A 25,248-nucleotide genomic window follows, 5' to 3' on the forward strand; every position below is an offset into this window, starting at 1 on the left:
AGACTTTAATGTAGTGCAAGCAATCTCGCGAGTACGTGTATATGCAAAACTGCTTGTAGCGGCACAAAGCAGTCACAACACAATCAATCAACTATATTTTGTTGCAATTGAGAGAAAAATAAGAAACCAGGCAGTTGCGGATTTGTGAAGAATAGACATTGACGAGCTTGCTTTCAAAAGTAGAATACAAAACTCTAAAATCGGCAAAAGACACTTGCAGACTTTCTGATACAAACCATTACCATAGTCAACCCCTAGAATGCCCTGTTCATGCAACAGAAATCAAAGGGTTATATGAAATACTCTCAACCAGATAATTTTAGATAGGATATTCTTTCAAATATTGGCCTCATAAAAATATAAAGTGTCTGACATCAATAAAACTATATACATCTTATAATTACTAGTATTAAGACTCTCGTGCAAGAAACTATTGTGGTTATGAAAAAAGAACCTTTAATGCTAAATACATTCAGTGAAATGTAAAAGAAATAGAAAATATGTAGAAACATCAAGAACGTTAAATAAACTAATCACATTTAGCGGTGTAAGTATACATCGTAATACAACTCTAATAATACAATGTCAAACAGCGATAGGAAGAAGAAGGCAGATAGATGGCTGACGAGTTCTTAAACATCAGGAAGAAAGCGGGGATGCAGTATCATAAATACACCATGTTGCTTGGGCCACTTGACTTTCGCAGACTATTAATATTATAATAGTCCACGGGTTGCATATAGCTGGTGACGTTCTTTAAGAAATGAACAGACGTCATGGGGATAAAGGCTGTTACGTCCATGGAACCAAGTCATGCGAACCTCACAGGTTGCAACTACTAAAATAAGGGTCTTAAACATTAATCAAGCTAATTAAATCTGCATCTAAACTTACCACTGATTATTCCTGAAGGATCCGTCAGACGATGCAATTGAGGATTATCTACCCTTGCCCAGTAAATAGCAGTGTCGTTGGCGAGGATAATCTGACTTTGATCCGTATCCATAATCATAAATTTAGTGTCATTAGTTATCAGTACACAGTTAGGATCGAATACAAAATCTGTGATGATTCTAATATCCACAATACAAATACTGCTTTCGTTACTGAACACCAGTCCGCGATGAAAGAATTCGTTTTTCGCTTAAAATTGAAAAAGACATCATTAAAAGACAAATGGAAAAATGGGCGTAAACAGATCAATTTTCTTTCATCTTATATTTGCCTTAAAGCAAAACCTACTTTTCTCCACATATTAACCATATGGAGTTATGACATACTATATAAAACAGTGTCTTCACAAAGAAAATATGTTTTCTGCATTACAAAGGCTAGACTAACCAAAATTAATTAGGAGTAATTTGTTCTGATGTATAGCAAATTGACATGAATGGGATTCAACTTTCAGTATATGACGAAGCCTTGCACGCAGAAATATGCATTAATGAGCAATATCATTGGTGCAGCAAAATTAAACATCGTAGGTAACGGTTTTCATTGTTGACATTTCATACTTTTACAATAAGAATCTATTATTTGAGATATAATCTATGTCCATCTTAGTGTATTGTATTTCTGGAGTTTGTGATAAGAAGATTATTGGTTTTACAATGAAAATCTTTTATATAAGTGACAGTAAATCAGGATTCATTTAGACATACGCAAACACTATGACATAGAAACATCACACGATGCATCCATTATTAGATAGATATTTCCTTATACTTCATTAAAGCACATCTAACCTACATAAAAGAAAGAAAAACAGAAAAACAATCAAACATAAAAGGCAAAGGATTCCTCAGATATTAAAATGATATTTTCGGACAAACAATCAAACAATGTGACATAAAATGGCAACTATATTTAGTATATTTACGTGAACATGTTTTCATGTCTTGGTTGAGGTTGTATCCATCTTTACAAAGACATGTGACTCCATTCTTCTCTGTCACACAGATATGTTCACAGCGGAAGTTCACACAGTTCGCTTAAAATATACATAGAATGCATGATGCAAGGAAATATCTTTGAAGGCAAAACAGTAATTACCCACATTAATGCACTGAAAAAACATGGCGAGGGAGAGCGAGGTGTGGGGCAGAGAGCTGTAACTAAATTGTTAAAGTGTGTTACATGCATCAAAGAAATGGTATATTAAATCATGGGAACAAATCGTTGTTGTTGTTGTAGGGTTTAACGCCATTTTTCAGCACACGAAAGGCTATACGTTGCCGCCACCATTAATGGTGGAGGAAGAACCCGGAAAAAAAACCCGGAAAAAACCACCGACCCACGAGAAGCTACTGGCGAGCTTTCTCACATACTCACATTGGCCGAATCCGAAACTCGAACCAACGCAGAGGTGAGATAGCAGTGATCCATAACAGAGAGCGCTTTAGACCACACGTCCACTCGGGGCCCCCGGAACAATTCGTAATACGTATATTATTATGTATATTTAATTTATAGAATGTAATTGATGTTTGTTATGATTGATAGATGTGTCTACATGATTTGTCTAATGATTGTAGGTAAACAAGATGTTAGTGACGCAAGAGTTCAAATTTTGTCTTGCTTGAAATAAACTAAGCTGAATATGTTTCCTTCAGTCTGATAGCTTTCCCAAGAACACCGACATAGGATACGTGAAATAATTTATGTCAGTTGTTCATATAGAATTAGAGAGGAATCAATTATTATAACTATTTATTAGAATGGCAAGGTTCGCATGGACGTTTAAACTAAAATACTACTTTTGAAATACTTGATGACACATGTAAAGGCAGTCTTGATTATTTTACTGCGATCTATAATATCACGGGTCTACTGGAATTCATTCCGATCATTCATTTTGAACAATGGAACAGACCTTTTATAATTCACAATACGATACGTTTCATATTTTAGCATCTATGTTCGTGACAAGAAGAGCATACGAACCTGTTATAGGTGTGGGTTGGGCATCAGGATGGTATACGGTTATTCCGAAATAAGTTGCACCGGATTTGGTAAAACTATTTTGCAATTCCTTTCCATTCGTTTTATTGAAGAAAAAAAGTCCAGAATATTGCGAATCAGTCACATACAAATAATCCTGAAAACAAATAGTTGCACGATTTGAAGAAAAACAATGCATATTATCATTCCATTGTTTAGTAGGGGATAAAAAATTATTTTTAATCAAGTCCTAAAAAAAACCACCTTTTCGAAGGTAAACTTCAATGTCTGCAATAATGCTTTAAATACGGAGAAAGCAATAATTTTGAACATACTGAAAAGGTACTTGTACAGAAACACTAAGTTTGACAAGTCATTAATCTTGCAGAGTACATCGAATGAAGTGTGTGATATCATTAAAACGTCCAAAGATGTGTATGGTATGTTCCCCATGTTTTTTGTATTTGTATTTTTTTAAGTACAAATTTCAATGATGTTTGGTACATATTTGGAAATAATAGTCTTCGGGTTGATGAATACTAAGTGAAAGCTCGGTCAAGTTCATAAGACGAAATTTATATTCCTTGCAGCAGGAAAAAAATAACATACTTAGCGAGGCTGTCAAAATTGGAACTAAACATTTTGCTAAATTTAGAAGATTAGAAACAAACACATTGTCATTGGAAAAAAGACTTTTGAAAACTATTATATTATAATCGGAGCACATATATAATATTGATAAGGCAAATCACAGTTTGCCAATAAAAAGGTTCATTTCCAGTCTATTACCATATTACATCACGAGATTGTCAAGGACAATTAAGTAATATTGTCTCTAATTCTGATGATACGTTCATTAGATACTTGACTATGTATAACTATGAATATGCATTGTAGAATGAACTCTAATATTTCCTGCGAACAACACATAGAAACATCAGTGAAACTGATATTAATTTCTCTCACATATTAAGAGATTTAAGCTATAACCTAATATTGTTCTTACGGTATTGGCTTTGTTTACCTTATAAACAGCTATATCAAACAAATAACTGTATGATTTTCGGAGCAAGATTTTCCTATCCTTGCCCTCGTAGGTGACAGTTTCTATGGTTTCTCGGCCAGCATCAACGAAGTAGATGCGTCGGGATGCGAAATCAGCAGCAAGACTGTACGGATGCAGTAGGTTTGAATATATCAAGGACTTTCGGTTTTTACCAGACAGACCGCACACCTCGATCTTGGTGAAAGTTCCAATATCACTCCAGAAGAGTAGGCTATTGCAGAAGGGATGAACATAATTTAGACTATTATACTCAGTTTCTTTTTTTTGTTATGAATATCTCTTTTTTGTGTAATCTTTGTTACATTACAGTGTGTATACATTAAAGCTTGTTCATGACTATAACTGTAGTGATCATCTATAAACAAGATATTACATTTTTTCTGTCGATCCTATTGTAAAGACATTGTGCTATAAATAGGTGGTTACACGTTCTATTCAACCTATCTATTGATCCTGCCCAGTTTGGAGTAATTTATAAGTGGTCCGTAGGGCCAGTTCGTTTTTTTATTTAAGACTGAAATTATTTCACTTTGGATGGGTAGGTCAAGTGGTATGTCTTATGACGTAAGGTGAAAGGTCATGTAGCAAGGTGGGGCATTTTCTTGAAGCATACCACCTCTATATATATATATATATATATATATATATATAATATATATATATATATATATATATATATATATATATATATATATATATATATATATATATATATATATATATATATATATATATATATATATATATATATATATATATATATATATATATATATAGTTAGATAGATAGAGAGATAGATTTGGGTCGGTGTGGTTTATGTTTGTGTGATTCTCTCACCTTATTTCTGCTTTATCAGCCTCTTCAGTTTTCTGGAAATTCGCATCAGAATGAAAACCACTAGTAGACAAACAAAATACTTTGAACTCATGAATTATTTAGGTATGCGTATAAAGTTTCGATACGTTCCTGCACTTTCTAAATATTATTCTAGAAACTCCACAAGATTTGGACTTACGCTTCAATCGGGTCCAGAGCCAAGGCATGAGGTCCATCCAGATTGTCATGAATGAGGACACGGTACAAGGATGTGTCGTTGCCTAAAAGTGACTGAACCATAATCCACTTGTACTGTGGGTCGGTCCAATAGATGTTATGGCTGATCCAATCCACCGCCAATTTGACATAATCTTTTGAAAGTCCTTTATGAAGAATCACCCATTTATTTTCTCCTGAGAGACCAATGGAGAAGTTGACGTCTTTGTGTATGGCTTTTGTGTAGTGGTCGTACACATACGCCTGCTGCAACGTATAGTCCCCGTCAACGCTAAGAAACTCAACGTCAATGGGAAAGCTTAGGGACCGGGTGTAGTTAAGGTTAGGAGTTCCATCTTGAGCAGTCGGTATTGTATTTACATGTACAGTATTGTATCCTGGGGTCAATGTAACAATCAAACCACGATCATTCTCTGGAACAGAATATATTGTGTCAAAGCTAGATAAAGTAACTTGTAAATGGACAATCAATGAAAATACGCTAAATTAAAACATTATTTATAATTCTGAAAGAAAAATAGAATTATCTGAGCTTCACTTTGGTCAAGCAAGTATTTGGATTTGTTAACGTAGCTTTAAAAATAGATGTCATATCGCGACGATATCTGCAGTATGACAGTTTATAGTGATGTCCAGCACTGGGGCATCACGCCGAGGACATGTAGCATGATGTCCCACCCAGTCACATTATCTTGACACAAGGCCGACCAGTCCTAACACTAACCTTTTAATGTTGAGCGCCTATCGAGGCAGCTGTTGGTACCACTTTTAGAAGTCATTGGCATCATTCAGTCGGGATACGAGTCCGCAATCTTCCGCATCAGAGCCGGACTCGCCAAACACTACGATACTGGAGCGTTAATTAAGCATGGAAAAATAATGATGTCAGCTAATGTAATGTTGAGAGAGCGAGAGAATGAGAGAGAGAGAGAGAGAGAGAGAGAGAGAGACTTATGGATACATTATAAGTAAATGGGGTAAATGTGTCATAGGTGTTGTAGAGAGAATACCACATCATTAATGATACAGTAAGTTATAATGTTGATTACGTGAACCTTCATTCAAACATGGTGATAACAGGCGATGTTTACTACTTTACTACTGTCAGTTTGCATGATATTATGTTCAAGGGCGACAGATTATGTAAAGCTCTTGGCAGGTAATTAAAGGAGCACAAACATGTATATATTTGGACTTACGCCGCTTCAAGCCAAGGCATATATATATATATATATATATATATATATATATATATATATATATATATATATATATATATATATATATATATATATATATATATATATATATTACCTTTGCAAAGTAAACGTTGGTCTATATTCCATACCCCGGCTGATGTGCATGTGATATTTCTTGGGATTTTCGGGTTTTTGTCAAAGCCACCTTCGCACTCGAATGAGCATGTCTCATTTGCATTAAAATGACAATCATCTGCCCATTTACCATGCTCGAAAAGATTATTGCATAGTCCTTTCCTCGCTGAAATGATGAATATACACGTTTGAATAGACTGCATGGAGCAAGAAAACTAAATGATATTTTAGGAGACTGACCGCATTACCTTTAGATCCACATGGCGATTGCAAAATGATTTTAGGCATTTTACAAATAGTTCAGCTCTAGAAATCTATGAAAACGATAACTTATAAATAAAGGATCTTTCATGCAAATTACGCCATAATCATTTTATACCAGTATCGATGTATTATTAAGAGATGGCTAGAACTCGTATTTCTTGTAAATCTAGTATTATCAATACAATGAAAAATGTGATGGTACCTAGACAGTAGGGTTTATCAATGTCGTCCCATTTTCCGTCGATGTTACAGAAGACTTTATTGTATTTGGGATTCGGGTCAAATCCTTTATTGCAGGAAAAGGGACATTCCGAGTAAATGCGTCTGTCACATGAAGTCACATTCACTGTTCCGTTTTGAATTTTGGTCGGACAGAGTGCAACTGAAGGAAAAACAAAGAGCAGTAAAACATATTTTAAATACTATTTATTTAAAAACGACATTATGTTTTGGAGCAGATTTTGTGAATAGAGATTTATTTATGCGAATTGAAAGCGGACGCTTACATAAAGAAGACTTCTTCTAAAATGTCTGACAATCCCAAAGTATTTATGAACTTCGAAAATCTCAGATAAAGGAAATATCAATTTTATAAGTATTTTGGGACCTTGTCTAGAATGATACATTGGACATACATTTGTAGCTTGCATTCTACATTATAGTTAAAGAAACATCTATTCTGCTGTTTTACAGAGTGCAGCACATGCTCTGCGGTCTCTGATAGGCATGAAACTTAAAACGCGTGCAACAGTATTTTTTTATTTAAGACAAATCACATTCATTTTATGTTCAAATATTTTATGTTTCTTTCAACGAGACTCCAATTCATTGTATCCATTTCAAGTAGAAATGCATTGTTTCAAAAAGGCGGAATAGACACATACACCAAACTATCATTGCGGTTGATAACACTATTTGAATAATATTACATATCGATTAAATAAATCTCCTTTATATTTAATTCGACCTGTTTTACAAGAACGTTTGCGACTCCACTTACTTTCACACGGATTCGTGGGAGCCCATAATCCATTTTCTCCACATGTCACTGTTTTGGCCCCAGAGACCGCTTTATATTCAGACTCACACACAAAGGCGCACGTTTCACCAATGTCTAGTAGACAGGATGAATTCAGATAGCCGTTTAAGATTCCCGGATCACATTTCCCTGTAACGATACAATTCATATCTTCAAAACAAAAACAAAGCAACAAAAAAGAAAGAAAAGAAAAGCATATAGGAACAACAACAAAGAAGTTACAAAACTCCCAGAGATAGTGACTTGTAAGTCTATCGCAGAAAAAGCAGATAGTCAATGAAATGAATTGTTGAAATTTGTAAATATGCCGAATATCTTGGATACTTTAGCAGGAGCCTGGACACTTCACTGTAAATAAACTAGTTAGTTTTCAATTATGTGACTACAAATATATTCATGTTAAGTACATAACATGTTTTCAATTATCTTTTAGCGCGCTTATTTGCATAGGTAAGCGAGATCATTTCTGTTTTCCGTCTTCAAACATGCTCCTCTTCCAGTATTCATTATTTACTGTTTAACTTACGTCTGCAAAGTTTTTCTGTGTTTCGGTTCCATGCTCCATTTGGCCCACACGTTCCATTCTGAATTATCGGGTTCTTTTGAAAACCTGAGAAACAAGTATACGTGCAAGTCTCATTCTCCCTGTATTGACAGTGGTCCCAACCGCCTCCTGGGAATTTGTCTGGGCAGATAGCATTGTTTTCTGAAAGATTCGTAGGTTCGAGAACGGTAACTTTATACCCCCTTGCAATTATTATAAGATCTCAATTAAAATGAGGAATATATTACATAGTGTCAAGTATATAAGCGTCTACCTATATGGAAAATGAGGAATATATTACATAGTGTCAAGTATATAAGCGTCTATTGATATGGAAAATGAGTAATATATTACATAGTGTCAAGTATATTAGCGTCTACCGATATGGAAAATGAGGAATATATTACATAGTGTCAAGTACATAAGCGTCTACAGATATGGAAAATGAGTAATATATTACATAGTGTCAAGTATATTAGCGTCTACCGATATGGAAAATGAGGAATATATTACATAGTGTCAAGTATATAAGCGTCTACCAATACTGACCTTCCACTGAAGTAAAAGCGCGACTTAAAATGATGCCAAAACAGACGAGCAAAACAATATTTCACTTCTTTGAGCTTTAGTATTTAAATTTAATGCTATGTTTATTTTAAGAGAGGTTTTCACAAGTAGTATTATGACGTATGACCGTCTATTATTTGGTGTTGCTCTATAGATGTGTTAATACTTAAATGTATAAACCAAAAGAAAACAATTCTCACAGAGTGAGCGTGTGCTAAACTGTGCAGGTGTTGATATTTGAAATAAAGCTAAGGACAGCAATATTACATAAAAGCTGCGATACCTCGATGGAATCTTACTTGTACACAGGAGCTTAAGGTCAGCATTCCATTGTCCATTCTCATCACATTGGATACTGGATATGTTGGGGTTCTTGCTGAAGTAATCATCACAGTAGTAAGAGCAGGTTGAACCAGTTCCCAGATTACAGCTGATTGGCAGGGACCCATTGGGAATGGTGGCATTACATCTTGGTACTGTAATAAAACAAATCAAGAATTTATCGGCAACCTTTCAATTTAAAGGTTTTAATTTTAGCATTCCACCTGTAGTGTCATCACACATCTGTATGATAAATACCCTAAAATAGTAGCATTACATTTATCAACTGTAACTGAACAAAAAATACTGATTGATCGGCAACATTTATAGTTTAAGATATGAATATAGTTTCCTGTTGATACCATCTTTATGCTAAGTGTCGCATAAAAAATCCATTGTTTTACATAATGAAGCGAGATACCTATTTTAAAAAGGATATACCTTCAACTCAGGAAATAAATGGTTGTCCTCTTTCTAAAAATGCTAAAACACGGTCATACATGATTAATGAGCATATTCCGTGGAATCGTATACACACATTTACTGTTATAACATTGAATCAAAAAGCCAAACACATCTTCCCTCAAGAACAAGAAAACAAAACAAAACAAAAAATGAAGAATACAAAAGGATAAAATCCGTTATATTCGTTTTTCACTGGAAACAATTATCCAGTCAAGCGCAATCCTGGTCATATTTGACTGGTCTAGGCAAAATCAGATCCTACACCTCTTGAAAGCGCAACCCAGTTTCTATCGAAAACCTGTTAGAGGGATGTTTCAAAAAATCGATTTTGTACTCTGAGATCATACCTTTCGTAGACATTTAAGCAACCGAACATTTGGAGAATATAAGTAGCTGTCACGTAGAAAATGAAAACTTTAGTGATTTTAGTAATGTTTGCTTATTTAAGTATACTATATAAGAATTAGTGATTTTGAACAAAACAAACTATGTGACATTGGTTCTATCTCGTGTGTCCAACATATTCTGGTACTACGAACGACTCATAATTGCGTACAGATGCTTTTAAAATATGTACTACTTAAGACTAACCTGTGTCATGCTCAATCTAACATTCATTATAGGTTTAGAGAAAATAAACGGAAAGAAAACTAGAATACGTTTTGTCAGATTAAACAAATAAATTATTTCCCTGCTCTACAAGATGAACAATGATTTAAGAGCTTACAACATTATGAATTTAATCCCGAATAGTTTTAAGTGTTCTTTCACAAGTCCATTTATGTATAGTTAAATAGGAATTCCAGTGGTGATCCAAACAAAATCATATATTGAATGTGTTGATGTGCCTGTAGTCTCGATTATATTAATGTCATTGGCCTGATGTATCTTAATAATATTTTCCAAAATGTCATTGACTGGATTCAGTATAATTTCAGATTGATTATTAATCCAAATAGTAATAATGGACACTTTGTAATTCCGGCGAAATAATTTAAATAAATAAATCTACAACAATTAAAAGCTGAAAACAATAATGACACATATTCAATCGCGGACGTTAAGGTAGGAAAATATAATAAGAAAACAAATTTATAAACCCATCCGCTAAACCTCTATCATCTTAACAGAAAATTTCGTTTCCGGAGCCTTTTAGTTTCAAACTTAAGACTGGACCTCAAACATGTAAGAAATGAATAAATACATTGTAATATTTAAATTAAAATATCATGTTCTTTGCATATGTCATATAGTCCAGTAACTTGAATTTGGACGAAGGACAATTAAAAGTTTAAAATATTCATAACACAGTTATTGAGGAAACCAAGCAAGCAATAAAATTAGGCATACGTCAAACCTTCTCCTATTTGCCTAATAAGAAACGGAAGACCGATCAGGTTAAATACATACATACATAAATACATACATACATACATACATACATACATACATACATACATACATACATACATATATACATGCACATAGGTACGTATCTTCTCAGGTTTGATTTTGTGTTTTGGACATCTGTATATTGGAGAAAAATGTTGAAATATGTAAACATTCATGATATGAACCAAACATTTGTTTTTCTTCCTGTACTTGTGCCATTCGTGTTTGCCTTTGATACAAATCCAGTAGTTCCCGTGAAAGCTAAATTATTAAGTGAAAGCTGAGGCTAGTTTCACACCAGGTTATGCAATGTTATGTTTGTGTATTGACGAACTTGTTTTCTGTCCGGTGAACACAGTCAATATGAATTCATCGCATTTTGAATTATTGCTATTTGAACTAGGAAACGAATGGGCATGTTTCAAAATGTGTTTGAATTAAATGTTTTTGCAATGCACTTGATTGCTGAAGATGTACATGTTTTCCCACTGAAATGCACACAAATGATCGGCACACGAATATAACTATGTTGTTTTGTATTTAGACAATTCGCTTTGCCCAAAGTCAAGAAACGTCAAATTGGTCCACCGCGCCTAATGGAGCCCTATTAATAGTCTGACTAGTTATACAAATGGAAGGCACCATTATTTTCAAATAAAAAATTAAAAAATAGAACATGTCGCAGTTTTGCATGACGAATATAAACAATATAAATTATAAAGTTTTTTATATGCATCAGAAACAGTTTGTGTGTGTGTGTGTGATTTGGATTCTTAACGTAGCTTTAACACGTTTTCAGTCATATCGCTACGATGTCTGCAGTGTGGCATTTTTTAGTGATGTCTAGCACTGGGACATCATGCCACATGCCATTGTTCCACCCAGTCACATTATCATGACACCGGGCCGGTCAGTCCTGACACTAACCATTTATAGCTGAGTGCCAAGCAAGGAAGCTGTTAGCACTATTTGTATGTCTTCTGTATGACTTGGCCGGGTATCGAACCCACCATCTCCCGCATACGAGGCCCACGCTCTAAACACTAGGCCAACGGAACGTTTAGAAAAAATATCGTTTAATGAACGTTTATTATCTTTTGTGTTGGATGTTTCTTCTAACATCTCTGTATTGTTCTGACTCAGTAATGAAAGAATTCATCGTTTTGTTTGTTTGTTATAAACCTGGAATTTATTTTTGGATGGCTTCTTAAATTTTGAATGCAATTAAGTCAAATAAACAAATCTGAGAAACAGGGTCATTGGAGAAGGTATTGCTCAAATACCGACATCTGACATTTACAGCTTGGCTAATCAACTGCGTTCACTAAAATGATAATTCCATATCTTATCAGTGGCAGATCACTCAGGTGGACTAGAAGTTACAGCGTCCACCTCGGATACGGAAGGTCGCTGGTTCGAACTACGGCCGGGTCATACCAAAGACTGATACAAATGTTCCTAAAGTAGCCTTGATATGCGCTCCGCATTCAGAGGTTGTTCGAAGGATTCGTCGGCCTGGTGTCAGGATAATTTGACTAGATAGGACATCGTGCCACATGTATGTGGCCTGATACCCCAGTGCTAGACATCACGATAAACTGCCACACCGCAGATATTGTAGAGATATGATATAAGCATTGTTAATGCTATTTTAAAATTCCATTTGACACACACATTATTCTCAGTGGAAAAGTTACACAGTATCCATTTTCGACTTGCAAGAGTAGAAGGGCATTTTATTTCTGTAGAAGTAAAGTATGTACACTTTCACATGTAGTATACAATGACATCCGTTGTAACTTTACACAGTCTGGTAGCAAACATTTTAAGATTAGTGACGTTTTTTGAATGATATTCTTCAAGTGTAGTACAGCTTTAAATGGATTATATTTGTGAAATTTTTAGCAGTGGAGCAAGATTACTAAACGACGATTATCTTATTGAGAAAAGAGCAGACGCACATTCGTTACTTCATGGGAGCATTCCAATGTGTACATTTCACTGCTACACAACACTTGATTTAAACCTAGTCTCAATTTATAGCTTTGCTTGCACGTAAACTTACATTTGCTTTCATTCACTCCCTGACAATCATTAGACACAATAATTTAAGTGCGTATCCCGGGACATGGAAAACAAAATTAAAACATATCAAAACAATCTTTGAACTATTCCGAGTTTTGTTTTAATCCTTGATGCGTTCCGAATTTATATCTTAAGCATAAGCATAATTTAAATGTTTCTTAATGCCACACGTTGTATGGCCATTTGAAGACATTATTTTGTTCTTGACATAAATAGGCACCTAGACTGAAAGATGTATTAAAGAGAGAGTAATTATCTGCCAATAGGTACATTTTACATTAAAAATATCGCCGTGAACTAAACTAGGTTCGGAAGAAGTATAATTAAATTCTGAGATAAATTTATAGAACTTCATAGTGAAGGATTACAAACTACATCTACGTTAAACCCGTGTTATCTACGAATATGGTTCAATGTTTTGGAATGATCATCGTGTACATAATCCCAACAGAATATCTATATAGTTTGTTCATATTAAAAGATTGCTCACCATTCGAACAGATATTGACACTTCCTTCCCTAAAGTCTACACCATCTTCACAACCGCATTTACCACCACCCGGTATAGGAAAGCAAAACGTGGAGCATCCCCCATTACCAACAGAACAGAATGCATTTCCTGAAGACAAAAAAAAAATGACAGTAACTATTACTCTGCCAGCACTAATAAACGTGAAATGAACACACACTTAATTAAATTGACAGCGTTTTTTAACTATTTCAAGAGTGATTGTGAAGTATCCTTATTATGTTACAATAAATACAACATTGTGCATTGTTGGAGGCATGCTCCGTGTGTTAAGTAAACAAAAAAGCATTACAAAAATGTAAACATAAATCCATAATTTTACAATAAATCTCTCTAATATTGTTTTTGCAATCGTAATAGATGTTGCGCCATGATTTTGTATATGTATAATGCAATTTCATTTCTGATATATGTTTGCTCACTGTTCTGGTCTGTAGATGTAAAAATACTGATGAAGCCAATCATCCCCAGTTCTGCGTAAGCAGCAAAAGCTGTAGTTTCGTTCGGGTTGGATATCTTTAGCTTTATCATGTGCCTGAAAAACGAATAATTATTTCCCATTTTGTCACTTGGCATGATCTCTCGACAATAAGATACGGTATTAGGAATGTTGCAATTCATAATTACAAACATTCAAACTGAAATAACCGGCATATGAAATTTTGAATAATTTGAAAAGAAAACGTATTTGAGCGTCAAATATATTCATGAAACTGCTAACTAACTATGCAATGAAATTTTGTAATGAAATCTAAATCAAGTTCAATGGATATTTCAAGAATTAAGATGAAGGTCAAATATAATATGTTAGATATTATACTGCGGGATGTGCAGAGCTACCAGAAGGACCTAATCTTTCCCGACACATGAACTTTGTGATGAAGAAATCTTGAAAACACCATAACAAAATATAATTGATGAATTGAGTACAGCGTTCTCTGTCGTACCCGTTAATTTTAGATCGGATCTGGGATTAACCATATATTCTATGAAAATTAAATTAAGGAAGACATGAAGATTAGATGATCAAATATATAACTAAATGTTTAAAAGGACGTGACGTTCCAGTGTCACGAAATTCACACTAAATCCACGCCTGCATATTGCCTTTTAGAGTGGACACGATATATAGCATATATTAGTCGTCATGTATTCCAAACCAGAATGCAACGCGTCTATAACTACTATAATTAGGAACTGAGTCGGAAATAGACTTTACTTCATCTATATACAATACGTACGAATGTCCTGTCGTGGAGATGAACAGGGAATCCTTGTATAGAGCTAAACCGTTAAGTTTCATGCGAGAAAACTGGACAAGCGTGTTGTGATTCGTTCCGTCAAGCTTGCAGTACTCAATACTGTCTCCCCAGCGGTTTATCCAGTATAGGTAGTCAGCTGAAACCAGAAGAATATGTCTCTAGGAGTTAATATAATCAACTTGTTTTTAAACGATATCAGTCAAGAGCTTTATTTGCATATTGATTTATGTTTGTAGGGCATATCCTAGCATGACCAAAATAAAAACATTCATCGGCAAGGAGTGTAAAGCATTGTTTTTGCTTTGTTTCCCAAACTTAAACGACCAAATTATATTGTCATCCATCTACCAGCTTGATGTCCTATAGCAGAAAATGATAAATGATTTGAATCATTATCACTGTGATGTATGTTTAAACACGTTATTTTGTACCCAACTATAAATTGCATGCCTGACTTTTCTAGTTGATTGAGGGTGTGGATGGAATACTTACCTTCCTGACCCTATCGGAAATTAAAATTATAACGAAAATGTTTAGAAGAATATCAGTTCAATAGATATTGGAAATTTCCACTGAATTTGCTAGATTTACAGGACATTGCATTCCAATTTAGGCCACATTGGCATTAATATCAAAATGATAAATAAGCAACTATTTATTCGTTCCTGTTGTAAGATCAGTTTCTGGAATTATTTACAACTGCGTACATATATAATTCTTGAAGAATTAGTTAGCTAAGTTATGTACTGGAATATTACAAAGTCTTATCGAGCCAGGGACAAAATCGGCACATTAATATTGGTGGAAATGCAGTCAGAACTAATATAGGTTATAACATTGTGATTCATCCTGACTATGTTCTCTTTCGGAACTTTCCATACCGGCGAACTTGGGACAGGACATTTAAGATTATTTTTGGGAAATACATTATTTGGTGATTTTACTTAATTAATTGGTTTCGCCTCTTTATGTTACGTAGAGAGACCTAACAATCAAATTTGATGTGGTCATTGATGGCTTTCCAAATACCTCTTGTGTCTATCATTCCTCCGTAGAAGTATGTAGGATAATGTTTTTCCATTCTCTGTTCTAAAAGAGTATTTAACATATGTGCAAATGTAAAAGGTAATTACTTTTGTAATCGATAGTGAGCTCGATGGGCGATTCGTCATTAATGTTCAGAAGAACCGCTGACTGATTGCCGTCCATATTCGCCTGTCCAATATGAGAGTAGTCGCCGGCATCTGTGTAGTACATCAATCTGAAATGAAACATTAACGCTTTATTATGGTTTGACAGGTTGGTAATGTAGGTGAGCAAGACAGAGTAGGATCTTAGAGTATAATTCTTTATGATCATGATTTGTATACAATTACAATCCTTCATATTAATCTAATCAGTAACATTTTCTACGATTGCAGCTAGGAATGAAAGCGGATAAGTATAGGTTTCAACATAAAAGTAACTGTTATCTGGAAATTATAGCAAAAAAGTTTTTTTTGTTTTGCTGATGACGGCGTCATATACAGAGAGTTAATGTACACACATTCTGAAATACAATCATTGTTTTAAAAAAACAAAAGGAAACAGGATGTATTTATTTTTTACAGCGATCAGAAACCGTGCACCTACCCCTTTGATGGATAGACCACCAATCCGGTTGGAAAATGTAACCCCGTAAAAAGGATTCTATGTTTTCCGTCTGGTGACAGAACACAGATGCAATTCCTCTCCGATATAACGAAATAATGCTTGGAACTGACTGTTGTGTAGTAAATGTTCCCAGTTGTGTAATCTACAGCAAATCGATTTGCGTAAAGAAAAGTGCCGTCCAAAAAGGCTGAAAATAAATTTTGGGATGATCTGAATTCGACTTTCTTAGACTTATCACTTCATGTTTTCAATATCGATGTTTTCTTTCTCTATAAGCTTTATTGCAATGTAAAATCCAGTTTCCATGAACAACAAGTCGGCACTCTCCTGTACATCAATATTTAGTAAGAAATATAAATGCACATCTCACATGTGCTTAAGATTAGTTCTAAAAGTAGAAAATGCAAATCAATTTTGCGTGAAACATACACAATTGAATCGTGAAACAAAATTCAGTCAAAACGTTTTTTCCACACTTCGATGGGAGTCATGTCATGATAACAGATTGTCGTTACTCAATGTATTGTTCTTTTGCTACAAAGTCCGCAGCTACAAGGAATATTCGTCAGTGCAGCACATAAAGGAAATACACACAACGATGGACAGAATTCCATTCAATATTTAAAAAATACCTTTATGCTTGAGTATCAGAATTTCATGAAAGAAAGCGGCTTTTCAAATGGTTTTAGTCTTGTACACTTTTTCTCGACCTTTATGGAATGTGTAACTGACTAGTTTTAATTAAATTGAAATAATTCAAACTGGACTATCATTTTGCTTTTTATGGAACCATCAACTGAGATACTGACTATTTCAAGTAAGTTGCAAAGGTGGATCTTCTCTACAGTATTTGTTCATTGCAGCATTTATTTCGGACGTTATGATACATAAAGCTAGATTCTTGTCTCTATAACTTTCATTATCATACTTACAAACTGACAATAATTTCGTCCCTGTGCCATTAAGATGCATGATGGATAGTTGATTCTTATTTGTGCCCCATATGACCATATCGTTAACAGGGTTATATGTAACGTCTGTCATAGAGTATGCATCTTGCACATTGATTCCCTGAACGCTCTGATCGGTCAGACTGATTTGGTAGATTTTGTTATCCGTGGAGTCGGCAGCCAGCATGAAGTTATCATGGATCGGATCTTAGAATAAATTCATAATTTAGTGAAATAAACAAAACATAATAGTTTTATTCTTATTATATATCTTTTGTCGAAACTGTAAAGCAGGTCAAGTTTTCAGTAGCATAATTCAGTCTAAACTTCTACATAAATCTAGAATCTAATTACCTGATTGGCTGACATTTGGTTTCATTTAAAACTGACTAGTTGTTTTTTTTTTCCTTCATTTGTCTACACTTTAATTTAAGAAGTAACTGGTCGTGTGTGGCACAGCTCGTATTACCAAAGCCAAATGTCTTCTTTCTGAAGTATAATTCTACAACATTCGTGCACGAGAGTTGCGTTTTCATAGCGATATTCGACGTTTTCTGTTTTTATTCATAATTAGTTTGGGGGATAAACTAAGTTATCGTAACTATAGTTATACAGCAAATGATGAATATCATCGTAAATGTTGGCATATCATATGATATTATATCTATAGAAAGACAATGTAACACCGTTGAACTGACACCACAACAAAACAGGTGGCCTGGTTAGTAAAAACAGCTATTATATATTATTCATATTTAGGTAGACAATATATATGTAGCAAACCTAATTATGAAAAGTTTTATGATTATTGTCTTTCGTGACAATTATTTGTGATATAAATTTCTAAGAACGACAATATTAAATATTCTGCCTTTAATGCTGTGCTTTATCTTTGCACAAATATGTTTTTATCTGTGTCTGCTAATGTTATCTTGTTTCCCGTGAATACGTATACAGATCTTAAGACTACATGTTTGTTTCGCAGTATGCATGTCGACAAGACTGTACAGCCTGTATGTTAGGCCCTTAAATTCACTTACCTGATGTACATGTCTTTCCATTTACTGCCAGCTTAAAGCCAAAGGTGCACTCACATATCCTCGACTTGCCGTTGGATATACAAATTTGCTCACACTCTCCATTCAAGTTGAAACACGGCCCTGAACAAAAATAAAACAGGAGTTGATACCGAAGTATTTGTTGAAGCAAAGTGTCGCAGAGGGATGATGTCACAACTTATCCGTGTGTTGATGTATTGTACCGTCTAATGTAGATAACTTGAACCAAGCTTTTTTACAAACCTTTAATGCTGACAATGCCTTCATAGCCGACATAATAAAATGTCTCTATATCCTAGCATGTCATGGAGGTATCCGAAATTGTTGGATAACATTGCCGACTCAAGAACCAAATGGTGGTTGTTCGAATCCAGCTGTCAGATCTGCCTGGGTCCGCTACAAGGGTGTGTCATTGAACAATTGCCTCGGCATTATATAACCTATTTGTGTTGCTGTGCCGTAAAGTACTGAACCAAAACAGAACACAAATGTTCACTTTCCCATCAAGACAAAATAAAAGTAACCATGCATCTTGATAAACTGCTTCTTTAGAATTGAAAATATCCAAAAACATAGCTACCAGCTGCATTACATTAGAGCATCAATGCAATTAGAATATTTCTAGTGAGCTTATCAAGCATTAAACTGGTAATAATAATGTAATGGTAGAATGGATGTATCATTTTACAGTAAAAATTAATACATCTTTACGAAAAATCATTACACTCTTCAAGGGACGCTGTTGGACTTTGGCTTCAGGTACTAAAAAAGCAAAAGCGAATAAAGAGGTGTATTGTCAGCTCTTTACCAGTGTCACCGAATGGTCTATTCTTAATGGGCATGCGTCAACAAAACTGGATTTCACTTCCTCGTGCATCGTTAGCATAAAAGCATGTATTCCTATAATAGCTTATTTCAAAATAGTCAGTTCGATTCACATCATGGTGCACGAACAATGTGCTTGCACGGAGAAAGCGAATAGCCTCATGTACTTTGGACGTATAATGCATTATAACCAGTGCTCATATATGCTAAATCATACATTAATACCTGGTTTCTTTAGCAAGCTGTCCACTTTAATTAAGGGAAATTCAGCTGTAAGAATATGTGAACTATACAATGAAACTATCTTTTCGCTATGGATAGAACGTTATAGAATTGTTTTTATAGATTGTATGTTCCAGTCTGAGGTCTAAATGTGTACAGATATTTACACCAATGTCACATAATGACTCATTATAAGAGAGACCATATTCTGTTTTCAAGTCAGTCCGTTTATAACAGAACAAGAAAAGATAGAAAAAGTTTTACTCATTGCATGTGACAAAATTCGAAAAAAAGTGCTAGAAATTATAAACATATCAGATTATTCATGTTAGATACAGATTCATATACGAACCTGGTTATTATAATAATAATTTCGAACATGATGAAATTATTTAATATGTAAGAAGCAACTTCACGTTCTGGTATGCGCAATACATATATCATATAACGTTGTACGTTATCCTGGCTTTGGTGCTAAGGGCTCTAGTTATTATATTTTCAGCTCTGTGATTTTCGAGTCATTTGGATTGTGATTTTAGACTGAGAGATGACATATTGGATAGAGAGTAAAAGGACTGTGTGTTTTTGTTATGACGTGTGGTCCTATGGCAGGGTTCTCTTGGAGGAAGTGATTGGTTTTCTTGTGGTGAGGAAGATATCATCGGGATCAACTACCCATTGGAAATCAATCAAAGGGTTTCCTTCGGTCAAGTATCACTTACGGGATCATTCAGCAGACTGGGAGGGGAAGGTCATGCGTGAAAGCTCCTTGATCATCCAGTGATAGTGGTGAGATCAAAGAAACTTTGTGGTTGTCAATAGGACGACACACGTTATGTTCATTTCTTTAATTATTCAATAACTATTTGAGTGAAATTACAATCAATTTATTCAGTATCACTGTAAGTGATAATCAAGCATTTATATTCTACTTTGGATACAATAGTATTTGTATTCTGGTACACATTCCTTATAGAGATCGCCTTCGATGACGACAACATACATTAAGCATATTTGTGTAAATCCATGTTATGCAAATTAAATCATTTTTATATTAGATTTCTAAGCATTTTAATGGATTATTTATAATCATTCATGATTAATAGCGATAGGTTAATATCTCATTCATATTCGTTAAAAAGTGTATTGTTGAGTACTCGCTTAAACTACACATCCTGATTAGTTACAAGTAGGAAATATATTACTCCTTATGCCATTTTTTTGACACTCTGTACATCATTATTGTATTGGATGTGCAATCTCTTGATGTCAGATTGGTTCCTTAGTCAAGCACATTATAAATAAACATGTCATTCAAAATATTGCTATCATAGAAAACCAACGGATATCATCATAAAAACACGAGATTTAATAAAGGCACACAATTAGGGACATCTTCAATTGCAATGCAGTCACCTTAAATGGACACACTATTTTGTGCATATATATCTTATGTGCTTCACTTTCGTTCTTCAATGTGGCCTCTAGATGGAGCTTTTGCATACCTGACTTTTGTCATGACTGCAAGAAAATAAATGAACTAGCAATTCACCAAAACTTAAGTCAAAACCAAATATTGTGTACGAGACAGTGGAATATTCCATAGAAATAACATTTGTTTTGCAACATATATGCAACACATATAGAAAATTAAAGACATTATAAGTGCATTAGATTCAACAAGGGATCGCGATCGCGTGTGTCATGGATTGATTAAGATATATGCTATAAACAGACAACGAACTGTTCTTCACTACTTTCTAACCTGACTAAGCTTTTTCTACTCAAATATGAGTCTTTCCCAAACGCAACTACAAAAGAGAGATAAGGCAAACAAAAAGCACAAAACCGTGTTGAGGTTACATCATTTTACATGACTGCTTCTACAGAATAAAGGATTGAATTGTTATATGCTTCTACTATATGCTTCTACATGATGCTGTCGCTGAAAACTATTTTATGTTGATCGATGAGCCATAACGCTATTTTGAAATGCAAATTAATGTAACCGCAAATTATATCCGGGATATTTAGTTGTTTTAGGAGCATATATAAATTAATTGGTGAGTAATAAGCCAATTGAAATAATTATTGATATCACAATGTGCCGGCTGCGCAAAAATGATTTTATTTGTGCGTGGATATATTGTCCTAGTCCTGTTTGTTTAAACAGCTGGTTTCGAAGTTATAAGGCGCATATTCAGCAAAACATGTTTCTACTGGTTCTGGAACTCAAGTTAGTGTTGTGGGCTATTGCATAATGTGTTATATCACTAAAGTGCGGTCTCGGGAAGAGATGTGTTATGCAGCATGACTTGGGTACAGTTTTTCTCATATGCAGTCAGTTATTAAAGAGTTATATTTTTCTGTAATTTTCAGTGTTTCTAACTCAAAGCCAAATATATAACAAGAAATATTTTACATCCCTCTCTTAGGATCAGTCCATGGATATATTTACAATTGCATTCAGATATAATTTGAGAGATGATAATTAATTTATTGGAATTAGAAAGTGTTCATTGACTGAAACATTTTTATCTTCAAATTATTGTTTAACACGGGACATTGAAGAGTTTTGGTACATCAGGACATTTACGAATATTGTTACCTCATTGGAGTCAAAGCTATTGGAATGTATTAGGAACATTCTAGAATTTTGTTCTTCTGATTGGACATTTTATATTATTTTGCGATTTACATTTATAATACTGTCAGTGTATATTTAATTATCAGGTTCTGCTTTATAAATAAATTATACGTTGCTTTTACTAAACGTGTTGGTTATGTTCTTTCTGTGATAAGGTTTCAACCATAGCATAATAAGAATGTAATCTAAACACAACAATTGTTTTAAGAATATCTACCTGTTTCATTTTGCCGAAACGTTTCGTCATAAACCTTAATTGCCGAAATATTTCCCGTGCCAATAAATACACCAGATGTTGTAAGTGTCTTGACATCTATAGAATAAGAGAGTATTAATGTCCCGTTCTCATTTTTGGCAGTCAAGAGCAAGTATCCCTGAAAGAAAGATCAAGCTGGATTTCGGAGAGCAGTTTCGCATTGCAAGCATACAGAGGGAGCCAGGTTCATAAAATGTTTAAAATAATTACGATTTATAAATAAATATCCGTGTAGGTCATATTTGTCAAGTTTTTTTAAACAAATTATCGAAATCGGGTTAACATTACCAGAAAAATATTACAAAGTTGTTGCAGTATGGATAAAGGTCCAACGTAGGCTAAATTGAAGTGATTGAATTATCTCCTATTATTATATTCGATGTCATAAATATTAATGTTTATCAATACATTCATATGTAAATTACAGCGAGAATGTGGAATACATTCTTTGGAAGAAGGGATTGCCCTTAATGTTACTGCTGCTGCTGCTAATAATACTAATATAATAATACTAATAATAACAATAATGGTATTATTATTATTATTATTATTATCATTATTAGTATTACTATTATTATTATTATTATTATCATTATTATTATTATTATTATTATTATCAATGATAATAATACAAGCATGCGCACTACATATGCATTTCAGTGCATTTACCTTGTATATTTCCATCGTTTCAAGGCTGTTATAATAAGTAAGAAAATATTGCTGGTTGGACCCATTTAGATGGCAGGAGATGACATAGGTTTGGTCTTTAGCCGAGGAGTCCAGGACATAGACCCTACAAAATGGTATAATTCTTCCATAGAGTTACAACGAAAAATTTCAATATGCTCAAATGTGTCGTGTGTAATCAGGTACATGTATACATCATTAGTGAATGATTAACAACTCGTGGACGGATTTCATTGTATAATTAACATAACTGTGTTTTGACTGGACCATGAGTTTGCTCAAGCATTTCGTGATTTATCTCGATTACATATTCACAGAACCAACGGATAGGTCCAAATGATTAGATGTATAAGTGTTATAGATCACAATTCAATGTATTTATGTATCCTTACTATTATATGACGGACTTTCGTTTATACTTTAGATTGTAAATATGCTGTATGAATAGATATAGCAGAGCAAATACATTTGCAGATAAAAGGCAGATATACCTTGATATATTAGGAGTACACATATGATTTGATATTGATGCTGCTTTACTGGCTTCATTGTATATTATATTAGGAAATTGTAACTGATACAAGTCTTTTATATTATACATCATCCTTCTTCAGGAATTAAATTCATGAACAAAGATGGATAATAATAGGAATTATTTTTTTATCTTGCTGAACAATATCAGCTTTTCTCGAAAGTATTTGTTATAGTCTTGTTTTGATCACACGATTAAAATGTGATGTTTTCATTCAGATGGAATTGTGCATTCCATCCTTGCAGTAATTGTGTCCCATAAAATAAAATATTCATAGAATATAAACAGGTATCGTGATCTACATATGGAGATTCTGACTAATTTGGAATGAATTTTGCTTGTGTCCTCTGGCGGCAAAATGATGAACAAAACGTTTTTATCATAAAGGTTTTCGCAGCGCTAGGTTCCTTAGAGGAAACCGACAACCCAGAATAGGAAATAATCCGGTTGATAGATTGCTTGACAGTTATGAGATAATAACTTAAATACAGGGTGTCAAATGGGTAACGATTTAATATTAAATTTATGAAACAAGTTGAATAATGTCCAGATTTTGCGATCCTTAGCGAGCATATACATGATTGTTTTCTCTCAGTTATGACCAGGGAGATCACACATATGTCATGCAGGCAACATTATAGTTAGATTAAATACTTGTTTTTTTTTATCTCATTTGACATATTTCCAATCATTCACTTACACCTATAATTGTTCATGCTGCAGAAGTTAAAGATAACAGCATCATCCAATAAAGAAAATCTAATATCTGACGGACATCCTTCAGCTGCTTATTTTATAAAATATTCATATGTTTTAATTAGTTCCCTTGTTGTGAAAATATACAAAATAAATCTTGATTCGAGAAAGTGTTTAACCATATATCTCAAAGATCACCAAGCCTTCAAAACATTCAAGAATTTATTTCGGAGGAGAATAATATTGTAAATGCTTTTAGCAGCAGTCAATGATTATTGCTCTCGATGTTGTCCTATTGCTCTTGTACTATTTATATTAGTTACATGGATTATCAGTGCCAGGTAGACAGTGTTGACATGCAAGCAGATGTAAATGGTAAGCCCTGGACCAAAACACATTTCAACTGTGGTGTCTTCTCAAAATACTATAGGGTTGAGATGATGACAAACGATGATCTTTCATACACTGATTTACAGTGAACATTTACATAATTTATTTTAAACATGCCAAAAACTGAATTTAAAACTTTTTTTTCCGGTTGTGTTCGATACAGTAAACATGGAGCTGTTAAAATGTCTGCCAAACCGTCTGGACTGATAATTTGGTAATAAGATGAACTTTCATAGGCACCATACATCACGGAACATTTCAGTCGTAGTTTGAAAGAAAACATGCACAAACGGGTTCTTGTTATTGTAGCAGGCATTTAGGTACACAGTCAATAATGCGACTTAAATAGTCCTAAAAGTTGTATCAAAGGTCCAGGTGCATAATGTTCCTACTGTATCCCAATAGTATTCCAAATACGCCCAATACTGAGTGTGTTCACCTGCCGGTAGTCTCAAATATCCTCCTTGGCTT

At 34.1% G+C, this 25,248-nt stretch overlaps 1 protein-coding gene across 1 annotated transcript in view; it reads right to left on the bottom strand.

Moving 5' to 3' along the window:
* Positions 1-6,788: 6,788 nt before the first annotated feature.
* The window catches only part of LOC149784190 (uncharacterized), an 18,749-nt gene continuing 289 nt past the window's right edge, over positions 6,789-25,248 (bottom strand). Inside the window, exons 2-11 of the mRNA XM_089932955.1 lie at positions 22,434-22,590; positions 18,505-18,624; positions 15,891-15,950; positions 14,841-14,997; positions 14,022-14,134; positions 13,561-13,689; positions 9,107-9,283; positions 8,223-8,306; positions 7,658-7,825; positions 6,789-7,039 (exon numbers count right to left, since the gene is read on the bottom strand). Of these exons, the coding sequence (XP_089789081.1) occupies positions 6,789-7,039; positions 7,658-7,825; positions 8,223-8,306; positions 9,107-9,283; positions 13,561-13,689; positions 14,022-14,134; positions 14,841-14,997; positions 15,891-15,950; positions 18,505-18,624; positions 22,434-22,590 (1,416 nt within the window). The remainder of the gene's footprint in view (positions 7,040-7,657; positions 7,826-8,222; positions 8,307-9,106; positions 9,284-13,560; positions 13,690-14,021; positions 14,135-14,840; positions 14,998-15,890; positions 15,951-18,504; positions 18,625-22,433; positions 22,591-25,248) is intronic.

The sequence above is a fragment of the Sinohyriopsis cumingii genome, chromosome 14 (genome assembly GCF_028554795.1).
Source record: "Sinohyriopsis cumingii isolate HCF-2022 chromosome 14, ASM2855479v2, whole genome shotgun sequence".
Taxonomy (NCBI): Eukaryota; Metazoa; Mollusca; class Bivalvia; order Unionida; family Unionidae; genus Sinohyriopsis; species Sinohyriopsis cumingii.